Here is a 24637-nt window from a genome sequence, read left to right on the forward strand (position 1 = left end):
TTCATTCTTTACATGAATGCTTAGATATGAAACAATCCTAAAGGGGTTGATACGCCGTAAAAGAAACAAATCAAATTGTTCCATACAAACCTTTCATCAATCTTTCTCGAGGTGAAGATATCGGCATGCAAAAAGTCAATCGGTGCCCGGAAGAATGGGTTTGGTTTCGTCTCTTTTGTATAAGGGTCAACGTAAGTCTCATCAGAAAGAAGATGGGGAATACTTGTCAATGGTTTGGTCCAGTCCCAATATGGCACTCCGATGGGTGAGCCACGAGCGGACAAGGCATCTTCAAACTGAACGATAACCAATCTGTGCCAATGAGGGAAGGTGGCCATACCGTGGGCACAGCAGGCCACACGGTTGAGGGCATCTGGTCGAGGGCACTTGGCCGGAAGACCGTGGAATTCGGCCAGGGCTTGGTAACCATTGATGGACTTATCAGCCATGAAACGTTCCATCGCAATTCTTAATTCGTAATCTTCTTCTTTTGTTAATCGGTTGATGTCTTTTCGGGTTTTAAGTCGTGTTTCGTCAACCTCTCGCATCGCCGCTGAAAAAGTGAAAGTTTATAAAAATTATTATTTTTTTACTAAAATATATAAAAACAATATTAATCTTAATTTGTTTCTATTTATATGTTAGACTTATTGTGTTGTGTATTGTGAAGCCTAGTCAAAGCTGACTTGTAAGCTGGAACATATATGAACTGTCTGGGAACGGAGAAAACGAAAGTATGAAACGCGGAAGTCGTGTGACGTCATCACCGACGTTAAAGACAATTTTATAAACTGGTATAAAGTGGATCAATTTGCATGAAATTAAAACAACTATTAGCTCATTAATTACAGAAAACTAACATTATGTCTCTCACTCTCCCCCCTCTCTCCCTCTCTCTCTATCTATGTATCTCTATCTATCTATCTATCTATCTTCTACTGCCATAGCCTATCTACAAGGTGGCTTCAATAAGTTTCCAGACTTTTTTTTTTATACGGACATTTCAAATTGTCGTAGACTCTTGAAAATTCAAAAAATGTTATTGCTATATATCTTATGAGATGATAGGCCAATTTTTATTATTTTATGTTCAAATGAACAGCAGGAATTGGAATACACCCTACTAAAGCCTGATTGTCACAGTTGGTGAATTTCAAAATGCAATCTGGACAGAAAGACATTTTAGAAGAACCCTATCCAATAGAATTTTGTTTTAAATTTGGAAAATGCCACAGAAACCTACGGAATGCTTCAGGCTGCTGCTGGGCCATCTTGCATGAATCAAGCATCAGTTTTGAGTGGTATAAGATTCAAAGAAAGCAAGGAGTCTGTGAGAGAATATGAGGTGTTGGAGGGGTAAGAAAATCAGAACACCAGAGTTGATTGACCAAATAAAGAATTTCATGGATAAGGACTGTCATGTGTATGGAAACAATAAGTGCAGAGTTTGATGTCAGTGTGAGAACTGTACACACAATTAGTCGCGAGAAACTGAAGATGTGGAAGATTTGCGCGAATACAGCAGTCCACAACTTCATCCTTGTCACAGACTATTTGACCAAGACACTCTTGCTTCCTGTGACTTTTAGTTATTCCCTAAGCTCAAGGAAACCCTTAGATGCTGTTGTCATAAGACAATTAAGGAGGTGAAAAAGGCTGTGACGATAGTCATTGACCCGCTTACACAAGAGGACTTCCATGGGGTCTCCCAAATATTGTTGGAATGGTACAAGTGCACTGCAGACGGAGGAGATTACTTCGAAGGGTACAAAAGTTTCAAGTGTGTACTATCAATAAACTGGCCATACGAAAATAGTCAGGAAAGTTATTGAAGGTATTTCATAACTTATAAAATTATCTTGTCGGATTTTCAAAGTCAGTTTAAAATAAAAAGGTTCGTTTGATTTAGGAGAGTTTTTCCCACCGTGTTATTATCATGAGTGGAAATTTTGGTTCAGTTATTTTTTGTTAAATACTTCGATTTTTATTCCGATTTTTATTCCGACTAAGAAAACTGTTAGAGTGGTGACTCTTGCTCACCGAAACAGATTAAGGAAAATTATGTTCTCTTCTTCACATTTGTTCTTTATTATTAATATCAAGTAGCAAACTGAAATTTTATTAAGTTGCTATAAAAAATAATTTGTTTATGAAATAAAAATTCCTAATATTTATTTTCTTTCTTTCGTAAAAAATAAGTTATTTTCCCCTTTTCGCGAATCAGGAATAAGAAATTGTTTTCAAAAATCGTGGTCCTGGATATGACCTTAAACTATATCCAGTGGTGAGGCCCTACCTTGCGGGATTCGGGGAGTGTGAAGCCACTCTTTAATTGCCATTGCTCCCAGCTCCACTCTGACCCGGAGTGGTAGTACCTGTTAGGGTCTCAACTATGGGTTAAATAGAAACCGGCTTGAAAACAACAAATATATTCTATTAAAAAATGTTCTTCAAAATTTTTAGATTCGGCATTAAATAACCCGAAAAGGGTTGATATGCCGTAAAACAAAAACAACCAACCAACCAACCAATCAAGAATCGTCTGCGTTAATTCATTACAATTAACAAGAGTAGGACAAGTCTAGTTTAACCAACAAGTCTGCAATTCTGTCAGTAAGAAATAATTCAACTGACCAGAAAATACGCATAAAAAACGATCATCAACGTCAAAGGAATAATAACAATGAAAAATGAGAGGCGACACAACATTGGATCATCAAAATTGCCGAATGATTCTTTTACCATTATTTGCGAATAGATCCATTTCATTCGTAACATTTAAGCGCAATTTGTAACCTAATTGTAAAAGTGTCCTTTTTTTATATTTCCCTGTTAGAAAAATAATTTAAATATAATTTATATATATATATATATATATATATATATATATATATATATATATATATATATATATATATATATATATATGGTCAGTAGATTTCGGGAGAGTATATATATATAATTTTGCAATATTTATGGTCAGTAGATTTTGGGAGAATTTATTAATACAACACAATTTTTAAAAAATGATTTTCTTTAAATCAATATGAAATTTGTAAAGTCTGAATTATTACAGTTTGGATAGAGAAATTACAACCCAAAGGCAATCCCAACGAATGGACTTCGTCAGTAATTTCAATGGAGAGGCGATACAACACTTGAATCACTAATAAAATTATTCATTAAATCTGCTCTCAAACTGTTCAGTTATTTTTTACTATTATTTATGAATACACCCATTTCCTTGGTAACATTTCGCGCACTTGTTTATTAGTAATACTAGTGCAATTTTTAATCTGATTATACAAGTGTTTTTTTTTACCTATTTATCTGCTAGAAAAATACTAAAAAAAGAGATTAAATATTTTTTTTTTTTGTAATATTTATTATCAATAGATTTTCAGGACATTATTATTTATATAATACAATTAATAAATGATTTCTTTAAGTATTCATGGAATTTCTGCAAACCTTTTTATTTTTCCTTAATTTTATATTTTATCTGAAATGTTAAATTTATAAATTAGTACATATCTTTTTCCAACCCCGACCTCGACCTTGGAATGTACTAAACAAATACTTACGGTCATGATGATCTTTAGCCGGGATGAAAGAGACAGTTGCAGTTGGAAGAATATCATCTCTCAAAAGAGTTCCATTGATTGCAGTTACAACAGTTTGGATATAGAAGTCCCCATCCAAGGGCAATCCCAACGAATGGACTTTGTCAGTAATTTCAAACAGATAAGGATAAGCAAAATGCCATGGCATCTCATGCCTGCCGCCAAGAATGAAGAATTCACCGGCATAATTGTCGCAGTTGTCACTGTGTCGGCCATCTTTGTTTGGAATGCAAATACTGATTCGTACATTGGCAGATGTTTTGATTCCTCCTAATCTGAAATTAGCAAACACTCTCGCTTTAGATTTGCGTTGTTTCAGTAAATTATCCAGTTCTGCGATGCTCATTCCATTTAAAGTCAAATCATCATATTCATATTCCAAATGATCGTATGCGAACACGTTGCTAGGTTTGGCGTTGTCCTTGGTGAGAGCGACCGGATTTGTCTCACGACCAAACGGTTCCATTGGTTTATGGAAAAGGTTCAATCCACAATTGGCTTGCGGTGAAAGACCTCGGTGTTTTTGAAGGGCCTGCCACAAAGCAAATTGTCGTTCAACATTGGAATGATGCAAGAAGAAGAGTGGGTCATAAGATGTATATTCCAGACTGGACATAGAGTGCTTTATACGACCTCCGACCAAATAGTGGATGGGGTTATGGGCTACCTCAAACTGGACTTCGAAATGACAGAAATCTTCGTATTCCAAAGCGTTGAGCACTCCTTCTAAAAGAAAATTCTGATGTCCTTTTTGAGAAGCTTCATATAATCTAGCGTCAACAGCTCTAGCCGTGACTTTATTTTCAAATTTGATCTCGCCAGAATAGAAGACATTCTTCTTTGCCTTTTTACCACTTGGGTCAATAAACAGTGGATGTTGTACGAGTTCTGGAAGATGTGTCATGGGTCGGGTCCAATCCCAATAAGGGACACCAAGTTTTGAACCGTGGGCGGCCATTGCTTGTTCGAACTGCACCATGTAGAGCCTATGCCACATCGGGAAGGTAGGCATACCATGCAGACAGCACACAATGGTTGAACCATCAGCGGCTTTACAATCAGCTGGTTCTCCGTGGTAGGCAGATATGGCTTGGTAACCTGTTGGTCCTTCATCGTCTTGCATACTGCGTAAAGCTACTTGCAGTTCAAGAATCTCATCCGAGGTCAGTTGGTCGACATTTTTACGCATGAATTTGCCTGTAAAAAAAGGAAGACATTTTAAGTTAAAATCACGCTGTTTTAAACGAAATAGAAATTTAATGTATATGTTGTAGGTAGGTTTATGTATACAATGAAAATATATTGTATTTTTTATGCAGCATATTCACGTTGAGGCACTGTTTTTATTTTGTTACATCATTGAAGTTAAGCAAAATTGAGTCTAACCAGTGAAACTATGTCTTAGATAAAGAGCAAACGTTCATATGGACTGTGAATTATTGAAGTATATGAAAGTTAATAATATATTTTTTATTTTAACTTTTAAGACTTTTAAAAGTGGTTATTGCTCATATTCAGTGCATCAGCAAAGCGGATGGTTATGAAAAATTATGCGAGAGTAAATAAAACATTAACGTTAAAGCGGGCTTTTTTATTTGATAAGTAAGTAGGAAGCTCTTATTTTAATCCAAAAATATTTTGAAAATATTTTCTATACGGGCTCATATCTGCTCCTGCGTCAGTGTTGATACAGCGTGTTGGTTTCTAGCCTTACCTAACTTCTATCGCTTTATGTAGCTATTTCAAAAAAGGAAAGATTTTGTAAAAAACAATACGAGATTTGCATGAAAAAGTAAGTAACTAGGATGCATGTGTAAAACCTGTATGCAAAAGATTTTAAAAAATTATACTTGTATCAAATAAATACTCAAATGTACACGTGTTGTAGGTTTATGTCAGCAATGAAGATATATTACATCTTTTGTGTTTTCCTTTTATACATTTATTTCAGAGAATGAGCCAGAAAGATGGGCAGATAAAATGACTAAGGGACATAATCACGTTAACACCAATTCTCTTCAGGTCACTGAAGGGACATTAATCTTTTTCAGTACCAAATCGTGAATAATTATTCAATAGCAGATGGTATATATGGCATGATGGTGACGCCGTCCTTAAAATAATGCAAAACGTGACGCCGGCAGCATTTCTTCTGATCGGAATACACATGTGACTTGTGACCGATTGCGAATTTAATATTTTCTGGAAACTTTCTGCTTGAAGAGGAAAGCATGCAAGGTGCTTGTGGCGTCAGGACAGATATTATGTGTTCGTTATTGCTTAATATATTACATGAGAGAAATAACAGTTAATAAAAATGAACGAAAGATTTATTTTCTTTGTGAAAAACGACCGTGCGTTTATTTGTAAAACATAAGTTACTTATTTGATGTTTTTTAATGCGTATAGGACAAAATGATGTTATTTAATGCGTATAGGACAAAATGATTTTATTTAATGCGTATAGGACAAAATGATGTTGTTTAATGCGTATAGGACAAAATGATGTTGTTTAATGCGTATAGGACAAAATGATGTTTAATGCGTATAGGACAAAATGATGTTGTTTAATGCGTATAGGACAAAATGATGTTTTTTAATGCGTATAGGACAAAATGATGTTATTTAATGCGTATAGGACAAAATGATGTTGTTTAATGCGTATAGGACAAAATGATGTTTTTTAATGCGTATAGGACAAAATGATGTTGTTTAATGCGTATAGGACAAAATGATGTTGTTTAATGCGTATAGGACAAAATGATGTTTTTTAATGCGTATAGGACAAAATGATGTTTTTTAATGCGTATAGGACAAAATGATGTTTTTTAATGCGTATAGGACAAAATGATGTTGTTTAATGCGTATAGGACAAAATGATGTTTTTTAATGCGTATAGGACAAAATGATGTTTTTTAATGCGTATAGGACAAAATGATGTTTTTTAATGCGTATAGGACAAAATGATGTTGTTTAATGCGTATAGGACAAAATGATGTTTTTTAATGCGTATAGGACAAAATGATGTTTTTTAATGCGTATAGGACAAAATGATGTTTAATGCGTATAGGACAAAATGATGTTGTTTAATGCGTATAGGACAAAATGATGTTTTTTAATGCGTATCGGACAAAATGATGTTTAATGCGTATAGGACAAAATGATGTTATTTAATGCGTATACGACAAAATGATGTTGTTTAATGCGTATAGGACAAAATGATGTTATTTAATGCGTATAGGACAAAATGATGTTATTTAATGCGTATAGGACAAAATGATGTTGTTTAATGCGTATAGGACAAAATGATGTTATTTAATGCGTATACGACAAAATGATGTTTAATGCGTATAGGACAAAATGATGTTATTTAATGCATATAGGACAAAATGATGTTATTTAATGCGTATAGGACAAAATGATGTTGTTTAATGCGTATAGGACAAAATGATGTTATTTAATGCGTATAGGACAAAATGATGTTGTTTAATGCGTATAGGACAAAATGATGTTATTTAATGCGTATACGACAAAATGATGTTTAATGCGTATAGGACAAAATGATGTTATTTAATGCGTATAGGACAAAATGATGTTATTTAATGCGTATAGGACAAAATGATGTTGTTTAATGCGTATAGGACAAAATGATGTTATTTAATGCGTATAGGACAAAATGATGTTTAATACGTATAGGACAAAATGATGTTTTTTTAATGCGTATAGGACAAAATGATGTTTAATGCGCATAGGACAAAATGATGTTGTTTAATGCGTATAGGACAAAAATATCACTGACGGCCTAGGCCTTTCAAACTGTATATATGCGCCTAGGACCGCTTGTGAACTTAATATTCCCATGAAACTTCCTTCTTTGGAGGAAGACAGTTCAACCCACCCAGGGTGAATATGTAACAGAGCGCGTATGAGCACGTTAAAAATATCAGCAGGAGCTGTAAGATAGCTGACTTACAAATTAGGAAGTGCGTGTGAGCTTGTGATACAAGAAAGAAAAAAGGACACCACGTGATCAACAAAAGAAAAAGTGCGGGTGGAAAAAAATGGACGTGTAAAGTCGAAGACGAGAAATGGCCATCTACGGCCAGCGTGTGATCAAGGAGTAGAAAGAAAAACGATAACCAGGTGAGATGAATATGTCGCCCTGCAGTAGCAACGAGACTTTTCCGTTGGTGTCGAGACGGAGAGAAAGAAAAACGGTAATAAACGACTTGTGTTTAAAAAAAATAAAGAAAATCATGTAGTGGAGCAGAAATAAAAATGCGATCCAGAGGAGATGGGCATGTGGCTCTGCAGTGGCAGCAAGAGATTTTAAGCTGGTGTCGAGACGGCAGGGTTTTGTTAATCTTAGGGCAAACGAAATAAACAGTTTAAAAAAAAAAACAAGAAGCACGCATTGTTTTGTAAATTAATGGTAATAAATGCTTTTTTCTAAAACAGAAAAAAAAAGCCGAATCAAATTTATTATTATTATTATTATTATTATTATTATTATTATTATTATTATTATTATAGTTTGTTCCTTTTCGGCGGTGCCTGACGGCATGGGATTCAGTGAGAGGTTTGAACTGTAAGGAACACGGTTAGAGTGTAACGGTCGCGTTACAAACAACGGTTGCGTTATGTCGTTTATGTTTATCTTTTTTTACACACTTTCTTTCGGAGTATGGCTCAGAGAAAATGGGCATGTAGAATGATCAAGATTCATAATCACGTTGACACTTGTTCTCATTAAGGCAAGGGACGTTAACTCTGGCCATTATCAGGTGGGAGGCTACTTGTGAATACCAGTAGCTGCATTTGGGAGGATGGCAAACATTTCAAAATATAATATCGTCAAAATTTTCCTTGATCGGTATAAACATGCGACTGGAAGCCGATTATAAAGGTAACGCCCTCCAGAAACTTTAACCGACCCCCGGTGAATGTCGCATGAGAAAAAGACAAGAGTGGAGAGGGTAGTTTCTGCTTGATAAATTGCGTGAAAGATGAAATAAAATATAAACATGCAACGAAGATTTCTTTTCTTTGTGTTGCGTTTATTTTATTTATGACGTGATTATTTATGAAATATTATGAAAAAAAAAACTTAAATATGTTAACTATTTGATGGAATGGATGGAAAGGCACATGTAAGAGTGAGAAATATGACTGAAATCTTAAAAAAATTTTTTTGATATATATAAATAATTAAATCCTGGATGATGGGACAAACTATCACAAATCTTCCCGGAGCTATAAAAATACCAGAAAGCTTAATTGTTATTGTGAAACAATCACACAATTATTTGTAAACTGTTAGCAAAATAAAAACGAAATATCTTAAATGTTACATTTAATGTCGTATTAAATTTCCCCCAATAAATTAGGAAATAATTCATTTGATACTTATGCAGAATAGGGACCGTGTTGAAATAATAACGTTATTATTTAGAAACTCATTTTTAACATAGGGAGGGGCCTTTTTTTTTTAATCATTTTGTAATTTTACCTAACAATTTAATAAACAAAAGATACCGAAAATTAGAAGTTATGAAAAGAAAACTATGTAAATATGTTAACTGTTTGATAAAGTCGAAGGGAAAACGCATATCTGAAAGCAAATATGACAAATCTGTTTTGTTTCTTTTTAATTTGATTAGTGTGCCCCGTGGAAATTCCACGTTTGCTGTTTTTATCCATTTGTATGATTTACGGTTTCGTTTGTAATAATACAGCATAATAGCAATGGCCAACGACTCTTTATCTGAGAGTCCATCTTTCAAACTCCTTGGCCTAACGTTCACAGGAAACATGAGTTGGAACAATTACATTGAAGGCATTGCCAGGGCCGCTGCAAGAAAGGTAGACTCTCTCTACCGTGCTAGAAAACTACTAACACCCGAAAGTATCCTGTACCTCTATAAGGCCACCATTCGCCCATGTATGGAGTATTGCTGCCACATCTGGGCTGGTGCATCTGCTACTAGTCTCTCGCTCCTTGACAAGGTTCAAAAGAGAGTCGCAAATCTGATAGGCCCTGAACTGGCATCTAAGCTTCAGCCTCTGTCCCATCGACGAAATGTTGCATCCCTCTGCCTGTTCTACAAGTATTTTAGTGGTGAATGCTCTGATGAACTGCAATCACTTGTGCCCCCACGACGCGAGCACCCTCGACAAACCCGACAGGCTACTAGATCCCACCCCCACACTGTAGAGGTCCCTAGATGTAAAAGATCTTTTTACTCCAATAGTTTCTTCCCCAGAACCGCAAGACTCTGGAATTCCATTCCAGGTCCCTGCTTCCCCAACAGTACTGACGTGCAGAAGTTCAAGTGTAACGTGAACCGACATCTTGCTGCCCAAATCCCTACATAGTACCCCAGTAGTTGTTGCCCCTGATAGTAGCCCCCTACACCAAAGTGGCAATTTGCCTTGTTTGAGGTGAAAATGTAATAAAAAAAAAAAAATACATTTATGTAAGATTAAACGACATAAAAACATCATTTAAGTTGAAACACGATATTTCGGTCGATTTGTTCGACCATACTCAGTGTTTTTATCAAATAAATATAATCGAATGTATAAACTGAAATATATTGCTTTAGTTTCAATGATGTGTATATACTTATTTCGATTAGTATGTTATCATGCTTATCCACTGTCCCATAAAATATATTTTTATTTCACATTCGCTTTCATATATATATATATATATATATATATATATATATATATATATATATATATATATATATATATATATATATATATATATATATACACCTGACGAATCCTATAAGTGGATGAAACGCAGAATATTCAGTGTAGCTTAATCGCCATATATATTTTATAAATTACTATATATATATATATATATATATATATATATATATATATATATATAGTAGAAATGGTAATTAATAAAAAATGAAGAAATGCTCAATACTGTTGTAGAGCAAATATGCGTTTTCTTTTTTATTACCGTAACTTTCTGTTAAGTTACATTATTGTTTGAGCTATGTCAGGGGGCCTAATTCACTCTTTCATCCCATCATAACGAACATTTCTGTAAAAGTCTGAGGAAGCTACAGACGGCAAAAAACGGCCGGGTAGCTGAAACAATAATGTAACTTAACAGAAAGATACGATATATATATATATATATATATATATATATATATATATATATATATATATATATATATATATATATATATATCTTAACCCCAAATGTCGCTATTTTTTATTTTTTTTATTTTTACTTCTTGTGAAGTACACACACGGCATGCCAATGAATATAGCCGAGTTTGTGCAATTCAATTTCCACGTTTGATTTTAAATATTGTAATGCCTGTGATTTGACTTGTTGTCAAACGGCATCTTTTTTAATAGCTTCTTTCGCTCGGTCACTGGTAATCATCTTTGACCAGCCAGAGCGATTAGATTCTCCCAATAAAAATTTTCCTTTACAAAATGAAGCAAACAATTTCTGATATCCCCGTTCTCTAACAGCATTTTCTCTATACGCATATACTAATACATTGATGCAGGCTTATATAGTGCTTTCTTTCTTTTTATTTTCTTTAGTAAAAAAAAAAGACTCAAATGTCTAGGTCGGAAATACAAACAAAAAATATAAAAACATGTAAACATTAGCCACTGCCGGCAGCATCTTCGGGATTTGAAGAATAGGAATATAAAACGATCTTTAGTAGGACGGAAACATTAAAAATGTTTTGGAAAACTCAGTATATATAGTTATTCGCAGGCACGAGTTATGTGGCGTCTGTATAGTTTGCATAAAAATATTTTTCGTTATTTGTTCATTTAGTCATAGGAAAATTAGTTGGAAAGACAAAAATCCAAAGAGAAACCTACATTTTTTTTTGTTTATTTATTTATTATTAAGTTATTACGATTTTCCTGGAAGTTGACCATAGTTTGGATTTTTGAAAGAATAAAGTCATCTTCATCTATGAAATTTAAACAGGGAAATAAAATCTCATAGCTTAAAAGAAATAACTCATAGATTAAATAAAACTTACTTCCGTTTTTAAACGCAACTGATATTAGCTATAATAATAATCAAAAATAAATTAAATTAAATATAACATCAATTCAAAATAAATGAATCAATGTTACATAATGTTTCTAAAAAGAATACTTAAAACACTTCTATTGTTAATTTCAATTTAAAATTTCAGAGCTATTTATTAAAACAGATATTCTTTAATGCAATATGCAAATAAGATAACCTCTTAAATGTTGATTCATTTTCAATAAATAGTGGATATAGAAATCATGCAGTAATAAAAGTATATAAAAATCCGTTATTAAAATCTGTTTATGAAACAGTGTACGTTGTGTATATATTAACTAAATTGTAAACAGACAAATAAACAGAATAACATTTATTATTATTATTATTATTATTATTATTATTATTATTGTGTGTGTGTGTGTGTGTGTGTGTGTGTGTGTGTGTGTGTGTGTGTGTGTGTGTGTTTGAAATTAGCTTTATCATGTTTTCCCAGGACTGGACTATATTTTTATTGTAAGCATTAAAATAAATGATAGATTTTTTAAAAGTTTCTTACCAGTTGATGTGGCATCATACACGAACTGGAAAAAAAGTAAAAAAAAATATATATTAACGTGTTTATTAGTAATTAGTAACTTATTTTTTTAGACAAATTGTTATCTTTTGTCTGTCTGTCTGTCTGTCTATCTGTCTCTCTTACGCACTATACATGCACACACACACACACACACACACACACACATATATATATATATATATATATATATATATATATATATATATATATAAAGTCAAGATATTGTCGAATTAAATTAACAATATTTTACACAAAACAAGGAATACAAAAATAAAAGAAAAGTAACTTTCGAATGGAACCTTTTATTTGATCAACGGACATAACTTTATCTAATTTGAGTTCTTATTATCGTCTGTACTGAGGATTCAACCTTCAACCTCAAAATCCGTAAGTTCAATCCTCAGTACGGGCGAAACTAAGAATACAATTAAAAATTACTCAAGACTTCTAACCACTCAAGGCTGACAGAACGAGAGAAAGCTACCTATGTTGATTAAATGAAGGATCCGGTTAAAAATTCCGTAAAGATTCCCGAGTTCGACATATAGATTCCCGAGTTCGACGTAATGAACATGAAAAGGTCAAAACGTTATGAAAATAACATCTAAGCTGAGAACAGTAGTCCGAATAATCCCAATAATATTAAACAATCGTCTTACCAATAATTCATCTGACGAAAATGTATGTAACTGATTGAATTTCGTCTCGTATCGATAATCTCAGTAGTAACCGAAAATTAAAATCAAAGTGAATCGATTAATAGCAAATAATTGAAAAATGCTTACCGTGGCTACGAGAGCCCAGAAGAAGAAGAGACTCGTTCTAAATGAGCCCCCCATGGTCCTCCTTCAACCTGGGATTGAACCAATGGTTCTGTTGAGAACGACTGCATAGCACCGCTCTTTTATAGCAATCAGTAATCAATTCAACGTCTGGAATTCAACCGATCGACTTAACTTGATACCGACAATCACATGATTGGCAGTTTCGACGACAATACTAATACATGATTCTAGCCTTGTTTTTTGTTTTTTTTCTGTTCTTGTTTAACACACACACACACACACACACACACACACACACACACACACACACACACACACACACATATATATATATATACACACACATAAATACATATATATGCGTGTATGTTTATATTTATATTATTTATTTATTTTTAACTTTTGTTTAAACGATTTAATTTTCTCATCTATTACGAGGTCAAAGAAAAAAAAAGACAAAATAGATTTTGCAAAACATTCTTTAACCTTGATTCTTTTATCACGTAGACCCTTTTCATTTCTCTTTAGAATCGAACTTTTCGTGCCAAGTTTGGTGGAATTCTGTCTATAGTTTTGGAAAGTATTAACGACAGATATTATGCTTATGACCCGTTGAGTCATTATATTTGCCACTATTTGCTGTAACGGCGAAATCTAGAATTTTACAGGTCCTTTTCCTCCTTTTTGACTGGTTATATCCGGTCTCCTTGCTTGGATGAGTTTGGCTCCTTGTACGCACATGTACTAGAGGATTAAGTTTTCTTTTTTATTTTATTTTGAAATATTATTCGTTCCCATTAGAAGTTATCACACAGGTCATCATGAGAGATTGCTTGCTGATAATAACCACTGATGTCCTCTGAAATGTGGGATATTATTATTATTATTATTATTATTATTATTATTATTATTATTATTATTATTATTATTATTATTATTATTATTGGCTCACATGGAGCTTTCACACAAGTCATCAAAGATCTGATTGGAAACCTGTGGTGTTCTCTTGAAGTTGAGTGACAACAAGTCTCCCCAGACGTCCAGCTCTCTCCACCTCCTTCGATAGCATTTGCAAATAAATTTGCGTCATCGCCACAGCCAATTACCATTGATTCTCGTTGACAGTGGCCATTGGTCTATACTGGAATTTGAGTGGCAATAAGCCTCCTCCAAGGTCCCAGTTGTGCTTGTCCAGCGGAGGTCTAGTCAGCATTCTCTCCTCGGTCTTTCCATCCTCCTTGACCCTTCTCGGCTCTTTGGTATAACTTTGGAGGAGGGAGGGAGGAACGGTGATGAGACAATGGGAGGGGATGCGTGATGGGAGTGTAGAACTTGTAAATATGCAGCTTCGGTGTTCTTCATTCCCTGTAAAGCTTCTTCATTATATTGTATATTTGTATTATTCTCAGCATTCAAGGGTTTTCCTTAATATTTCAGCCGTTTTCATTATCGTTAGTTGTTGTATGTTTGCAGCCATTCCTCTTATTCCAACTTCTCCCATTCTTTTTTTTTAAAGTTTTTCAGAATTGTTCCTAGTGCTCCTACTATTATAGGTATTATTTTGATTTTCTTCATCATCCAAATCCCTTTCAGCTCTCTGGCTAGCTCTATGTATTTTATCCGATTCTCCTTTTCTTTCATACTCACCTTGTGGTCAGCTGGAACAGCAAAATCTACGATTTGACAGGACATTTCTTTCTTATTAATTATTACGACATCTGCCAAACAAACTGCAGCAGAGACAAAACATGAAGAAGCATTACAGGGAACCAAGAACACTGAAGCTGCATATCTACAAGTTCTCCATCCCCTCATCCGTCCCTTCCATTGCCCCATCACCGCCCCCCCCCACAAAAATGTGATACGAAATAGTCGAGAAGGGTCAAGGAGGATGGAAAGACCGAGGAGAGAGCGCTAATCAGACTTCAGACAAACACGCGCGAAAAGAATTGGGACCTTGGGGGAGATTTATTGCCACTCAAATTCCAGTGGAGACCAATGGCTGCTGCCAGCAAGAAATCAATGGTGAGAGGCTGTTGCAATAACACAAATTTATTTGCATATGTTATCGAAGGAGTTGGAGAATGCTGGAAATCTGGGGAGACGTGTTGCAACTCAGCTTCCAGGGAACACCATAGGTTTTCAATGGGAGATCTTTGATGACCTGTATGAAAGCTCCTTGTGAGCTAATAATAATAATAATAATAATAATAATAATAATAATAATAATAATAATAATAATAATTATTATTATTATTATTATTATTATTATTATTTTGTGCACTAGGTGTTTTAAAACAAGTCAGTATCAGTTATCGTTCACTGGCAATAATAAGTGGTGCTCCCTAGAATCCGAGTGATAACAAGTCTCCACGAATTTCCAGTACTCTCTACCTCTTCCAATAAACTTTACAAATTATTTTTTTGTTACAAACATTTTCTATTGCAGAGTTGAAATCTACTGGAAAGTGTAAAATAGACAATGTCGATTACAGTGATAATATATTTCTGTTGCCTTTTTTTTTTCATGGCGGTCACCACTTATCAAGATCCGGAAAGCCACTCGGGGACAAGGGTTATTGCATGTACAGTAATCAATGGGATAGTATCGTAGTAATCATTAGTATTGGAGATTTGATAAAGTATCTTACTTAAAGGGGCGATTTATCAGGTATTTGTTTATGTTGGACTTGAAGACATCCAAGTTGTAGTCAGGTGAGAAACAGGCAAATGGAAGAGAGTTCCAAAGGCGTGCACTTCTAAGAAAGAAGGTTTGTTCATGGAATCTACATTTTGATTTAGGCACAGATAAAAAGTGGGGAAAATTAATGACAGTGGTTTCAGCTAGACGGATGTTTTTCATGAAAAATTAGCGAGGGGGACCAGAGATTGGAGTTCAGACGAGCATTTGCCATGGTAATAACGATAAAACAAAGACAGGCTCACAACGTCTCTTCTGTGGAAGAGAGGCTGCAGGGAAAAGAAAAGGGCATCCCCCACTAAGCCACAAAGTCTATTTTGTACTCTGTCAAGGCAAGATAGGCTGTTTTTAGCAGCTCCAGCCTAGTTGTGGCAGCAGTACTCCATCCTTGGATGTACTTGGCTTTTATACTGATAGAGAATTGCATTAGTAGTAAGATATCTACTGGAGCAGTAGGAGGATCCTACCATTTTTCCAGCGACCTGGGCAACAGACTTGATGTACGTGTTTCATTTCAGATCTAGAGTAAAGGTCAAACCCAGAAGCTTGTCAAAACATGAAGCCTCCCCAAGACGAGAGCCATCCATTTCAATTGATGCCAGATGAGGATCAGAGCATTGATGGTGTAAAGATAGGAGCTTGATTTTAGATGCATTTAAAGTAACAATCCATCTCTTCCTCCGCTGTACAACGCGCTCAAGATCAGAGGAGAGAGAATCAGAGAGAACTTTGTCATTTATGGCCTTTGATGTGTTGCCATAGATGGTCATGTCATCAGCATAGATGTCAACGAATGATTTAAGTATGTGTTTTGGGAGATCATTAATGTAGATCAGGAAGAGAGTTGGGTCCAGGATGGACTCCTGAGGGACTCCAGCATTAATACTGTGGGCCTCTGATTTCTGCCCATAAACCACTACTTTTATGAGCCTATCAGAGAGAAATGATTTAATAATTGGGAAAACATTTCCAGTTATACCGTAGCTGGAAATCTTGTGAAGTAGGCTCTTATGCCATACCTTATCGAAGGCCTTTGATATGTCAAGAGCAATTGCCCTAGAAAGGGAGTCTGTGTCTAGAGATTCATTAATCCTATGAGATATAACCGTTAGCACATCTGCTGTAGATCTAGCAGAACGGAAACCATATTGCATGTCAATAAGAAGGTTATTTCTGCTGAGATGGTTGACTACTTCTCTATTTAATATGGATTCATTCAATCATGAAAGACAATGACAAAACGAACGCACACATATCCAAGACAATGTCTGAATCTTCAAAAACATGACCTTCATTCTGTAGTGGAATACGAACATAAATGGATGGTAGCATTTAATGCTACTAAGACTAAACTCATTTCTTCTAACAATTATAAGAAACATTTTCAAGTACTGATTGCTATGAACTAAATCTGAAATAACGTTATATAGTCTGCCACGCTTAAATTTCCTAAGTTTCGCTTTGAAATAGTGCAAGGTGGAACGATAAAATTGTCGCCCTAGAAAAGGACATGATTCCATTTCCGTTTGATGAAAACCGGTTTTCTTTTATGAGGCAGACCATTTATTAGTTGGTCAGTTACATACGAACCACAAGAGTGATAGAAGCCTTTATCATGTCTGAAAGTGACACAATGTTCAACGAGTCAGATTGGTGATGCGTCACTGTACAACTCATGTTCTCTACCGATCCAAGTTATGACAACAGGACCATTGCCAGCATACTCAAAATGCAAATCAGGTCGGGCCAATGCTGGAGCGCATAGCTCCACTAAGTTTCTCACCACAGTTATGGTTTTTGCTGTGGGCTCAAGTGAGGATCACATCATGCCACCTAATATACATAACATCTTCGAAGTCAGATTCAAAGTCAACACACAAGTTGATGTCCTTAAGAGTATGGTGAGCCTCTGGTGCAGTCAGGTGGCCACTAGCAGACCTTGAGTGTGGTAGGAGGACTCGGCGCCGGCCCACAAGTCCAAAGAGGCCTAGGGTTGAGTTCAGAAGGAATGCTACGACGTTGTAACTCTCACTGCCTCCCTCCTTCCCCAACATGGACCTGCTGAACAACGTCGTTTGGTTATTCATCAAGAACATCACCAGCATGATCTTCCACAACACACAGCCATCCTGATCGTCCTCATCAGCCTAGTATTCGCCTAGTTCCCGCCGGCATTTGTGAAAAAGCTATGCTCTCGTATTGAAGCAGTGATTGAGGCTGAAGGCGGTTACATTGAATAAAAGTCAGTTCTACTAGATAATCAAGTTACCTGAATTGACTTTTTTAAATAAAAGTTTTAAAAATAAAGCTGTAGTGTTGTTTTCTTTAGGCCGACAAATTTATCGTTCAATCCTGTGTCTTCTTTGGTCTGTAACACTTACATTTTAGATACTTTCCTTGGTCTGTCATATTTAACTTTTCATCATCATTTTCTTTGGTCTGTAATGCCTAATTTTTAAATAACATTTTCGTCATTCTGTCATACTTAAATTGAAAAGGGGATTGTTTTTGTTCTAAAAATATTAAATACTTAAATATCCTTTTTGTCTGTCTATCATGCTTTAGTTTGAAATAATATTTTTCATCTTTGAATTATTGGCATAATTCGGGCTACTGTTCTCATCTTGACTTTTATTTTCACAATGATTCGACTGATGCCTCCGTTCAGTCTCGAAAGACAAAGGATACCCCTTGTAAAGGCAGCTGCACATGTAATTATGAGGCTAGGATTGCGCAATCCCAACCAACCTGAATCGGCAGTGTTTGAGTCCAGTGGCAAGGAGAATCCAGGACGACTGGAAACAATACCAAGGTAAATAGAGAGCACATACAACACCTGGAAATGCCAAATGGTCACCCATTTAGTACCGACCAGGTTCAACGTTGCTTAACTTTGGTGATCCAGCGGGAATCGATGTGTCAACGTGATTATGCCGTATAAATCTTTCTATCAAACAGAGAATTTTGAACGAAACTTTATTTAATCCACGCTGTAGCATACTCGCGTTTTTATTGTATTCTTAGTAAACCTTCGACGCCCAGAGGAGTTGAACTTAGAACTGAGTTTTACTTAGTACTGTTTGTCCGTTACACCAGCGACACTAAGAATATAATCGCACATTACCAAAGACTTCAACCTGGTCATGGCTGGCGAAAAGAGAGCATACTATCATCATGAATTAAATAAAAGGTCCCGTTTGAAATTCCGTGCAGATTCCCGAGTTTGACAGAAAGATTTCCGAGTTCAACAAGATACACTTGAAGGTCTGAGGTTACATCGGTAGAATCGTTGTGAAAATTACATTTAAGATGAGAACAGTAGTCCAAATTATCCAAATTATCAGCCCTTATCTAAAAAATTCAGAAACATTTCCGTCATTGAACGTGCATATTGGATGGCCGCATCTTATTTTGGGGTGCGTCCAAGCATCTATCTAAATAGCTTTGTCCGTCTGTTTATTACGGGTTTTCATCACTAAAACATGCAGATTGTACGAATTTGTATTAAAAAAATATCAATCTTACATTTTTTTTAATAAACCAATCAAAATTGAACCAGACTATTTTATCTATCACGCAGATATTAAATCGACTCGGCAGATGTGTTTTTAACCCACGTCTTAACCAAACAGGAATATTAAAAACAAAAGCCAAATATTTACTTTCTTTTATTGGCTGCCCGGATTTGTTTTTGTTTGTTGACACGGAAACTCTATTCCCATATTAGTGGCCTCGTAACGTCATCAAGGTTAATGAGAAAAATGGTTCAGGCATTTTATGTTTGTTTACTTACTTTTCCAAAAAGACGAGTTTGACACAAGGACAGCTTGAAATAGAGATTTTACACAATGTCTCTGAGACCTACCTGAAGTAAGGATTAAACCCGACTTCGCCATTATAGTGCAATGGAATATGTTGCCCGGGAGGTTTGTGTTTTCTATGTGCGTATATGTAACAAATGCGCACCTCATAATATTTACACACATTATAATCGAAAGGTATTACTGAAATCCAATTCTTCCAAGAAATGAACAGAAAAGGGGGGGACGAGAGTTGTGAAATTGTCTATTTCTTTTTTTTTTTTTTTTGTATTGTGGCCCTAGAAAGATCACTAAGGAAAACACAGATACTGCGATAAGTTAGAAAAGGTAAAATATATTGAAACAGAAAGCAGCATACACAAAGAACACGTACATCAAATCCGTTGCCAATGCTGCTAAAAATGGTGGGATCGTTGTACTGCTCCAGTAGATATCTCACTGCTGACGCAATTCTTCAAGCCAAGGGCCAAGTCCGTCCAAGGATAGAGTACTGTTGCCACATCTGGGCATGACCTGCTAGAAACAGCTTATCCTGCCTTGACAGAGTTCAAAATAGACTTCGTAACCTAGTGGGAGATGCTCTTTTCTCTTCCCTGCAACTTCTTTCCTACAGAAGAGACGTTGCGAGCCTGTATCTGCTTTATCGTTATTTTCATGGCAAGTGCTCGTCTTAGCTCCAATCTATGGTCCCCCTGGACTGACTTTCACGAAAAATACTCTTCTAGCTGAAACTACTATCAATAATTCCCCCTCTCTTTATCTGTGCCTAGACATAAACGTAAATTCCATGAACAAAGTTTATTTCTTAGAACTGCACTCCTGTGGAACTCTCTGTTTTCCTGCTTTCCAACTGACTACAATATGATCGTCTTCAAGTCTAATGTAAACAAGTTCTTGATGAGTCATCCCTTTAAGTAATTTAATTTACCAAATTTCCACTACTAATGATTACTACGACATGTTCCCATTGAATGTTGTGCACTCATTAACCCTTATTCTCGCAGTTGCCTCCGGGACTTGATAAGTGGTGACTTCCTTGTAAAAAAAAACAACCGTCATAATAACTAGCGCCAAGTTGGCGGACTATGAAAGTACACTGACTAACCGTAAGTCGTAACTCTCAGTTAATTTATACGGGTTGGAAAAGTTCATCTTCAATGCATAGATGAGTCCCTTCATCACTAGTCCCCACATTCCATGAGTGATATTTTTGACAATGTGGTAAAACTGCTATTTTTTTGTGTTAGCCGTTGTTTTCAGTTGATGATATGCGAAAGTTTTAAATCCTCTCATAGCATTCATCACTATTCATCTATCAATATATCCATCTCATTAACCCTAATGTTCAAATGTTTAGCTCACTCATTATTTTTTAGCGAACTCATTATTAAAAAAAATAAAAACGTTCCTTGTGAAATCAGTTGATGCGGTTTCCATGCGTCTTAAAGAGCTAGAATCAAATGCTGGCACCCATATTGAAGTCTAAATAAGACCATATACCATATACCTTCTTATTATATTCATTTCTTATAATACTTATATTTCAGTAATGAATTATAAGCACATAATAATAGAGAATTACTTTCCAATCAACTTGTAGACTTATTTGGCCAGGAATTAAGAGGCTCTTGTACATCTACAGGGAAGTAACGGTAGTTTAGTGGTTAACGACATAGACTGATGACCTGGATGTACCAAGTTTGAATCCAGTTCGTAACACAAAAATCACTTTCACTTAGGATGTTGGCAACCTTCACGTGGTCCCTCTCTAAGTACCCGATGCCTTTCTAGAAAAAAATAATCGGATTAGAAAAATACTGGGAAAGCAATGGCAACAATATAATCTTCGGATTCATACGATATGTACACCCATAAATATTTCTATAAAATTATTGATACATATACGCAAGTATAGATAAATCGAAAATATTTTTCATTATTCTTATTCACATGAAACAAAATATATTGCCAGTTGGACGTAAGGGACTACTATTTGGAACCATATTTACAGGTTCATTATGTAGAAAGTTGAGAAACGAGATATTTGTTCACATTACATTTAAATTTCAACGTTAGTACAGTTAGAGAAGCAAGAAAACAAAGAGGAAATTCCAATCGCAGCTTGAACACTTTATTTTAAATTCACAATCTTCGGGACAAGATCAGAGGGTAGTATTTGTTCTGATGCCACACTTTACTTTTCTGTCTTCGGTCAGTGGAGGAGAAATCCTTCACGACCGAGGCAATTTTAATTTTGGTTCCTATACAGTGCCCTTTTTTAAGGAGCTGGATTTTCCCCACATTAAAAACCGGCCTTGTGTCTAACTCTGCCCTCGTGAGGAGACAAGTAAATAGGTATAATGGCTCGCAACAAAACTCGTTTCAGAAAGAAAATTATTTTTCTTCAGTTACATTTAGTTGAATTTATTTTATTTTGTTATGTATTTTTCAAATATGTGACACACCGATTTTCTTAGTGTCACTTGAATCTTAACGAACACTAATAAAGCGTTGGCCGTCTTTGTAATATGTTCAAGCTTTAAATCAGGTTCAGTCTTTAGTTTATTAAGAACCCTTCGCCTCTATTTGATACTAAACCCTATTAAAGAGGTAACAGATTTTTTTTTTTGTTCATATGGAGGTCACCATTTATCAAGGCCCGGAAGCCACTCGGGGATAAGGATTATTGCGTGTACAGTAATCAATGGGATATTATCGTAGTAATCGTTAGTATTGGAGATTTGATACAGTGTCATACTTAAGGGGGCGATTTATCAGGAATTTGTTTATGTTGGACTTGAAGACATCCAAGTTGTAGTCATATAATCGGAAGAGAGTTCCAAAGTCATGCACTTCTAAGAAAGAAGCTCTGCTCATGGAATCTACGCTTGGATTTAGGCACAGATAAAGAGTGGGGAAAATTAATGACAGTGGGTTCAGCCAGGCGGGTTTTTTCGTGAAAGATTGGCGAGGAGGAACCAGAGATTGGAGCTCAGACGAGCACTTGCCATGAAAATACTGATAAAACAAGGCAGGCTTGTAACCTCTCTTCTGTGGGAGAGAGGCTGCAGGGAAGAGAAAAGAACATCCCCACTAAACCACGAAGTCTATTTTGTCAAGGCAGAATAGGCTGTTTTTAGCAGCTCCTGCCCAGATGTGGCAGCAGTACTCCATCCTTGGATGTACTTGACTTTTATACAGATAGAGAATTGCATCAGCAATGAGATATCTTCTGGAGCGACCGAAGGATCCTACCATCCTCCCAGCGACCTTGGCAACAGACCTGATGTACGTGTTTCACTTCAGATCAGGAGTAAAGGTCAAACCAAGAAGCTTGTCAAAACATGGAGCCTCCCCAAGACGAGAGCCATCCATTTCAATTGATGCCAGATCGGGATCAGAGCATTGATGGTGTAAAGATAGGAGCTTGATTTTAGATGCTGAGAGAGAGAGGGGGGGAGAGAGAGGGGGGGGAGAAGTTAAGAAATAGAACCAGTTTGAAATTTCTTAACGATATCCGATGAAGGCCGGTGGTTACAACCACAGGCACATGTTCAGTATAACAACTGCGACGACTAAATGATGTAGATGACAACAACATTCCAAGTACTCTAACGACTGCCGAGGATCGATGGTGCAGTGTTTAGAGTACTTAGAAAAATCAATTGTAAAAGTGATATTCTCCTGGAGGTTGAAGGTTTAATTCTCAAAAATACACAAGAGCATTCTACACCCTTGAAGTAAATAAAGGATTTCGTTTGAGATTTCGTCCAGATTGTCGAGTTCGACAGAAACATTCCCGAATTCGACAAAATACACCTAAAGAAGGTAGGATGTTACATCGACCAAAACATTGCGAAAATGACACTGAAGATGAGAACAGTAGTCCGAAGAATCCAATAATCCAAATAATATAATCTTCATCTCAAAAATTCAGAAACATGACAATATCTGCTATGGAATATTCTCTTCAATATTGAATCCATAATCAACTAGCTCGCCACCGGGCGTTTTCCGGTCGTACAATACGCTTAGACATGATATTTTAATTGGTCCAGATTGCTTATGTATCCCCTATTGATTATATATATATATATATATATATATATATATATATATATATATATTACGAGGAATAATTTGTCCGGTGGACTAATTTGCCAAAAAATAAATAAATAAATAAAATAAAATAAATTAAATAAATAAATAAATAAATGAATAAATAAAATAACATTTAAAAAAATAATAATGATAATGTCGTTCATCAAATTCCGTCTGTGTTTGTTTACAATATCACGTCAGCTGATATTTGGGCTTGACGATCTTAAACATAGTCTTTGTTCTGTTAACGATAAAAAAGAAGAATTTTTACAGGGGAATATTTTACGTTACACCGACTGGTGCAACGTAAAATATTCCTCTGTAAAAATTAATTTTTTTTTATCTATATAAAAGAAAGGCTATTTTAAAGATTGGATTTTTTTCGATTTTCGATATTTTTCAGATAAATTTCTGTACAAAACATATTTAAGAACACTGCCAGACATATAAATTACCTTTGTGTGAAATTTGCAAAATATAGGCTCAGCCGTTTCGGAATCTATGAGGAATGAACTCACACACACACACACACACACACACACACACATACACACAAAGTGACTGTTATATAATAGTAGAAGTAGGGATAGTGATATGTTAAGATATGTTTCAATCGAGTATAACATTCGATTTATGTAACTGATTTCGGTTAAACTTTAAAATCGAGCCGAAATCAGTCAGCATTGATTTCATAGGGCAATACATTTCAATTGTTCACTCGAGTTAGATCACTCCACACATCACAATTGTAGCATCAACTTTCAACCACCTGGCGTTCGTCTAAAAGAACTATTATATTCGTAATGTTTGGATCTTCAAACCAATACTAGCACCTGGTCAATTTTAATATAGGCCAAGTGACAGCAAGACTACTTACTAGAAGAACAGATCTAACAATTACGAACCATTTAGTGCCGGGTTCGAATTTTTTCTGATTGCTTGTATTCATATCATGTCCAGTTTGGTTTTTAGCTTTTACGGCATATCA

General features: G+C 35.4%; 1 protein-coding gene across 1 annotated transcript in view; it reads right to left on the reverse strand.

Annotated features, from left to right (window-relative positions):
- Nucleotides 1–13136, reverse strand: part of LOC145254745 (hemocyanin G-type, units Oda to Odg-like) — a 41176-nt gene extending 28040 nt beyond the window's left edge. The window contains exons 1-4 of the mRNA XM_080113484.1: nt 13027–13136; nt 12221–12245; nt 3585–4820; nt 91–553 (exon numbers count right to left, since the gene is read on the reverse strand). Coding sequence (XP_079969610.1) covers nt 91–553; nt 3585–4820; nt 12221–12245; nt 13027–13080 — 1778 coding nt within the window. The 5' untranslated portion in view covers nt 13081–13136. The remainder of the gene's footprint in view (nt 1–90; nt 554–3584; nt 4821–12220; nt 12246–13026) is intronic.
- Nucleotides 13137–24637: the final 11501 nt, after the last annotated feature.

The sequence above is a fragment of the Euprymna scolopes genome, chromosome 30 (genome assembly GCF_053919585.1).
Source record: "Euprymna scolopes isolate OS-2025 chromosome 30, ASM5391958v1, whole genome shotgun sequence".
Taxonomy (NCBI): Eukaryota; Metazoa; Mollusca; class Cephalopoda; order Sepiida; family Sepiolidae; genus Euprymna; species Euprymna scolopes.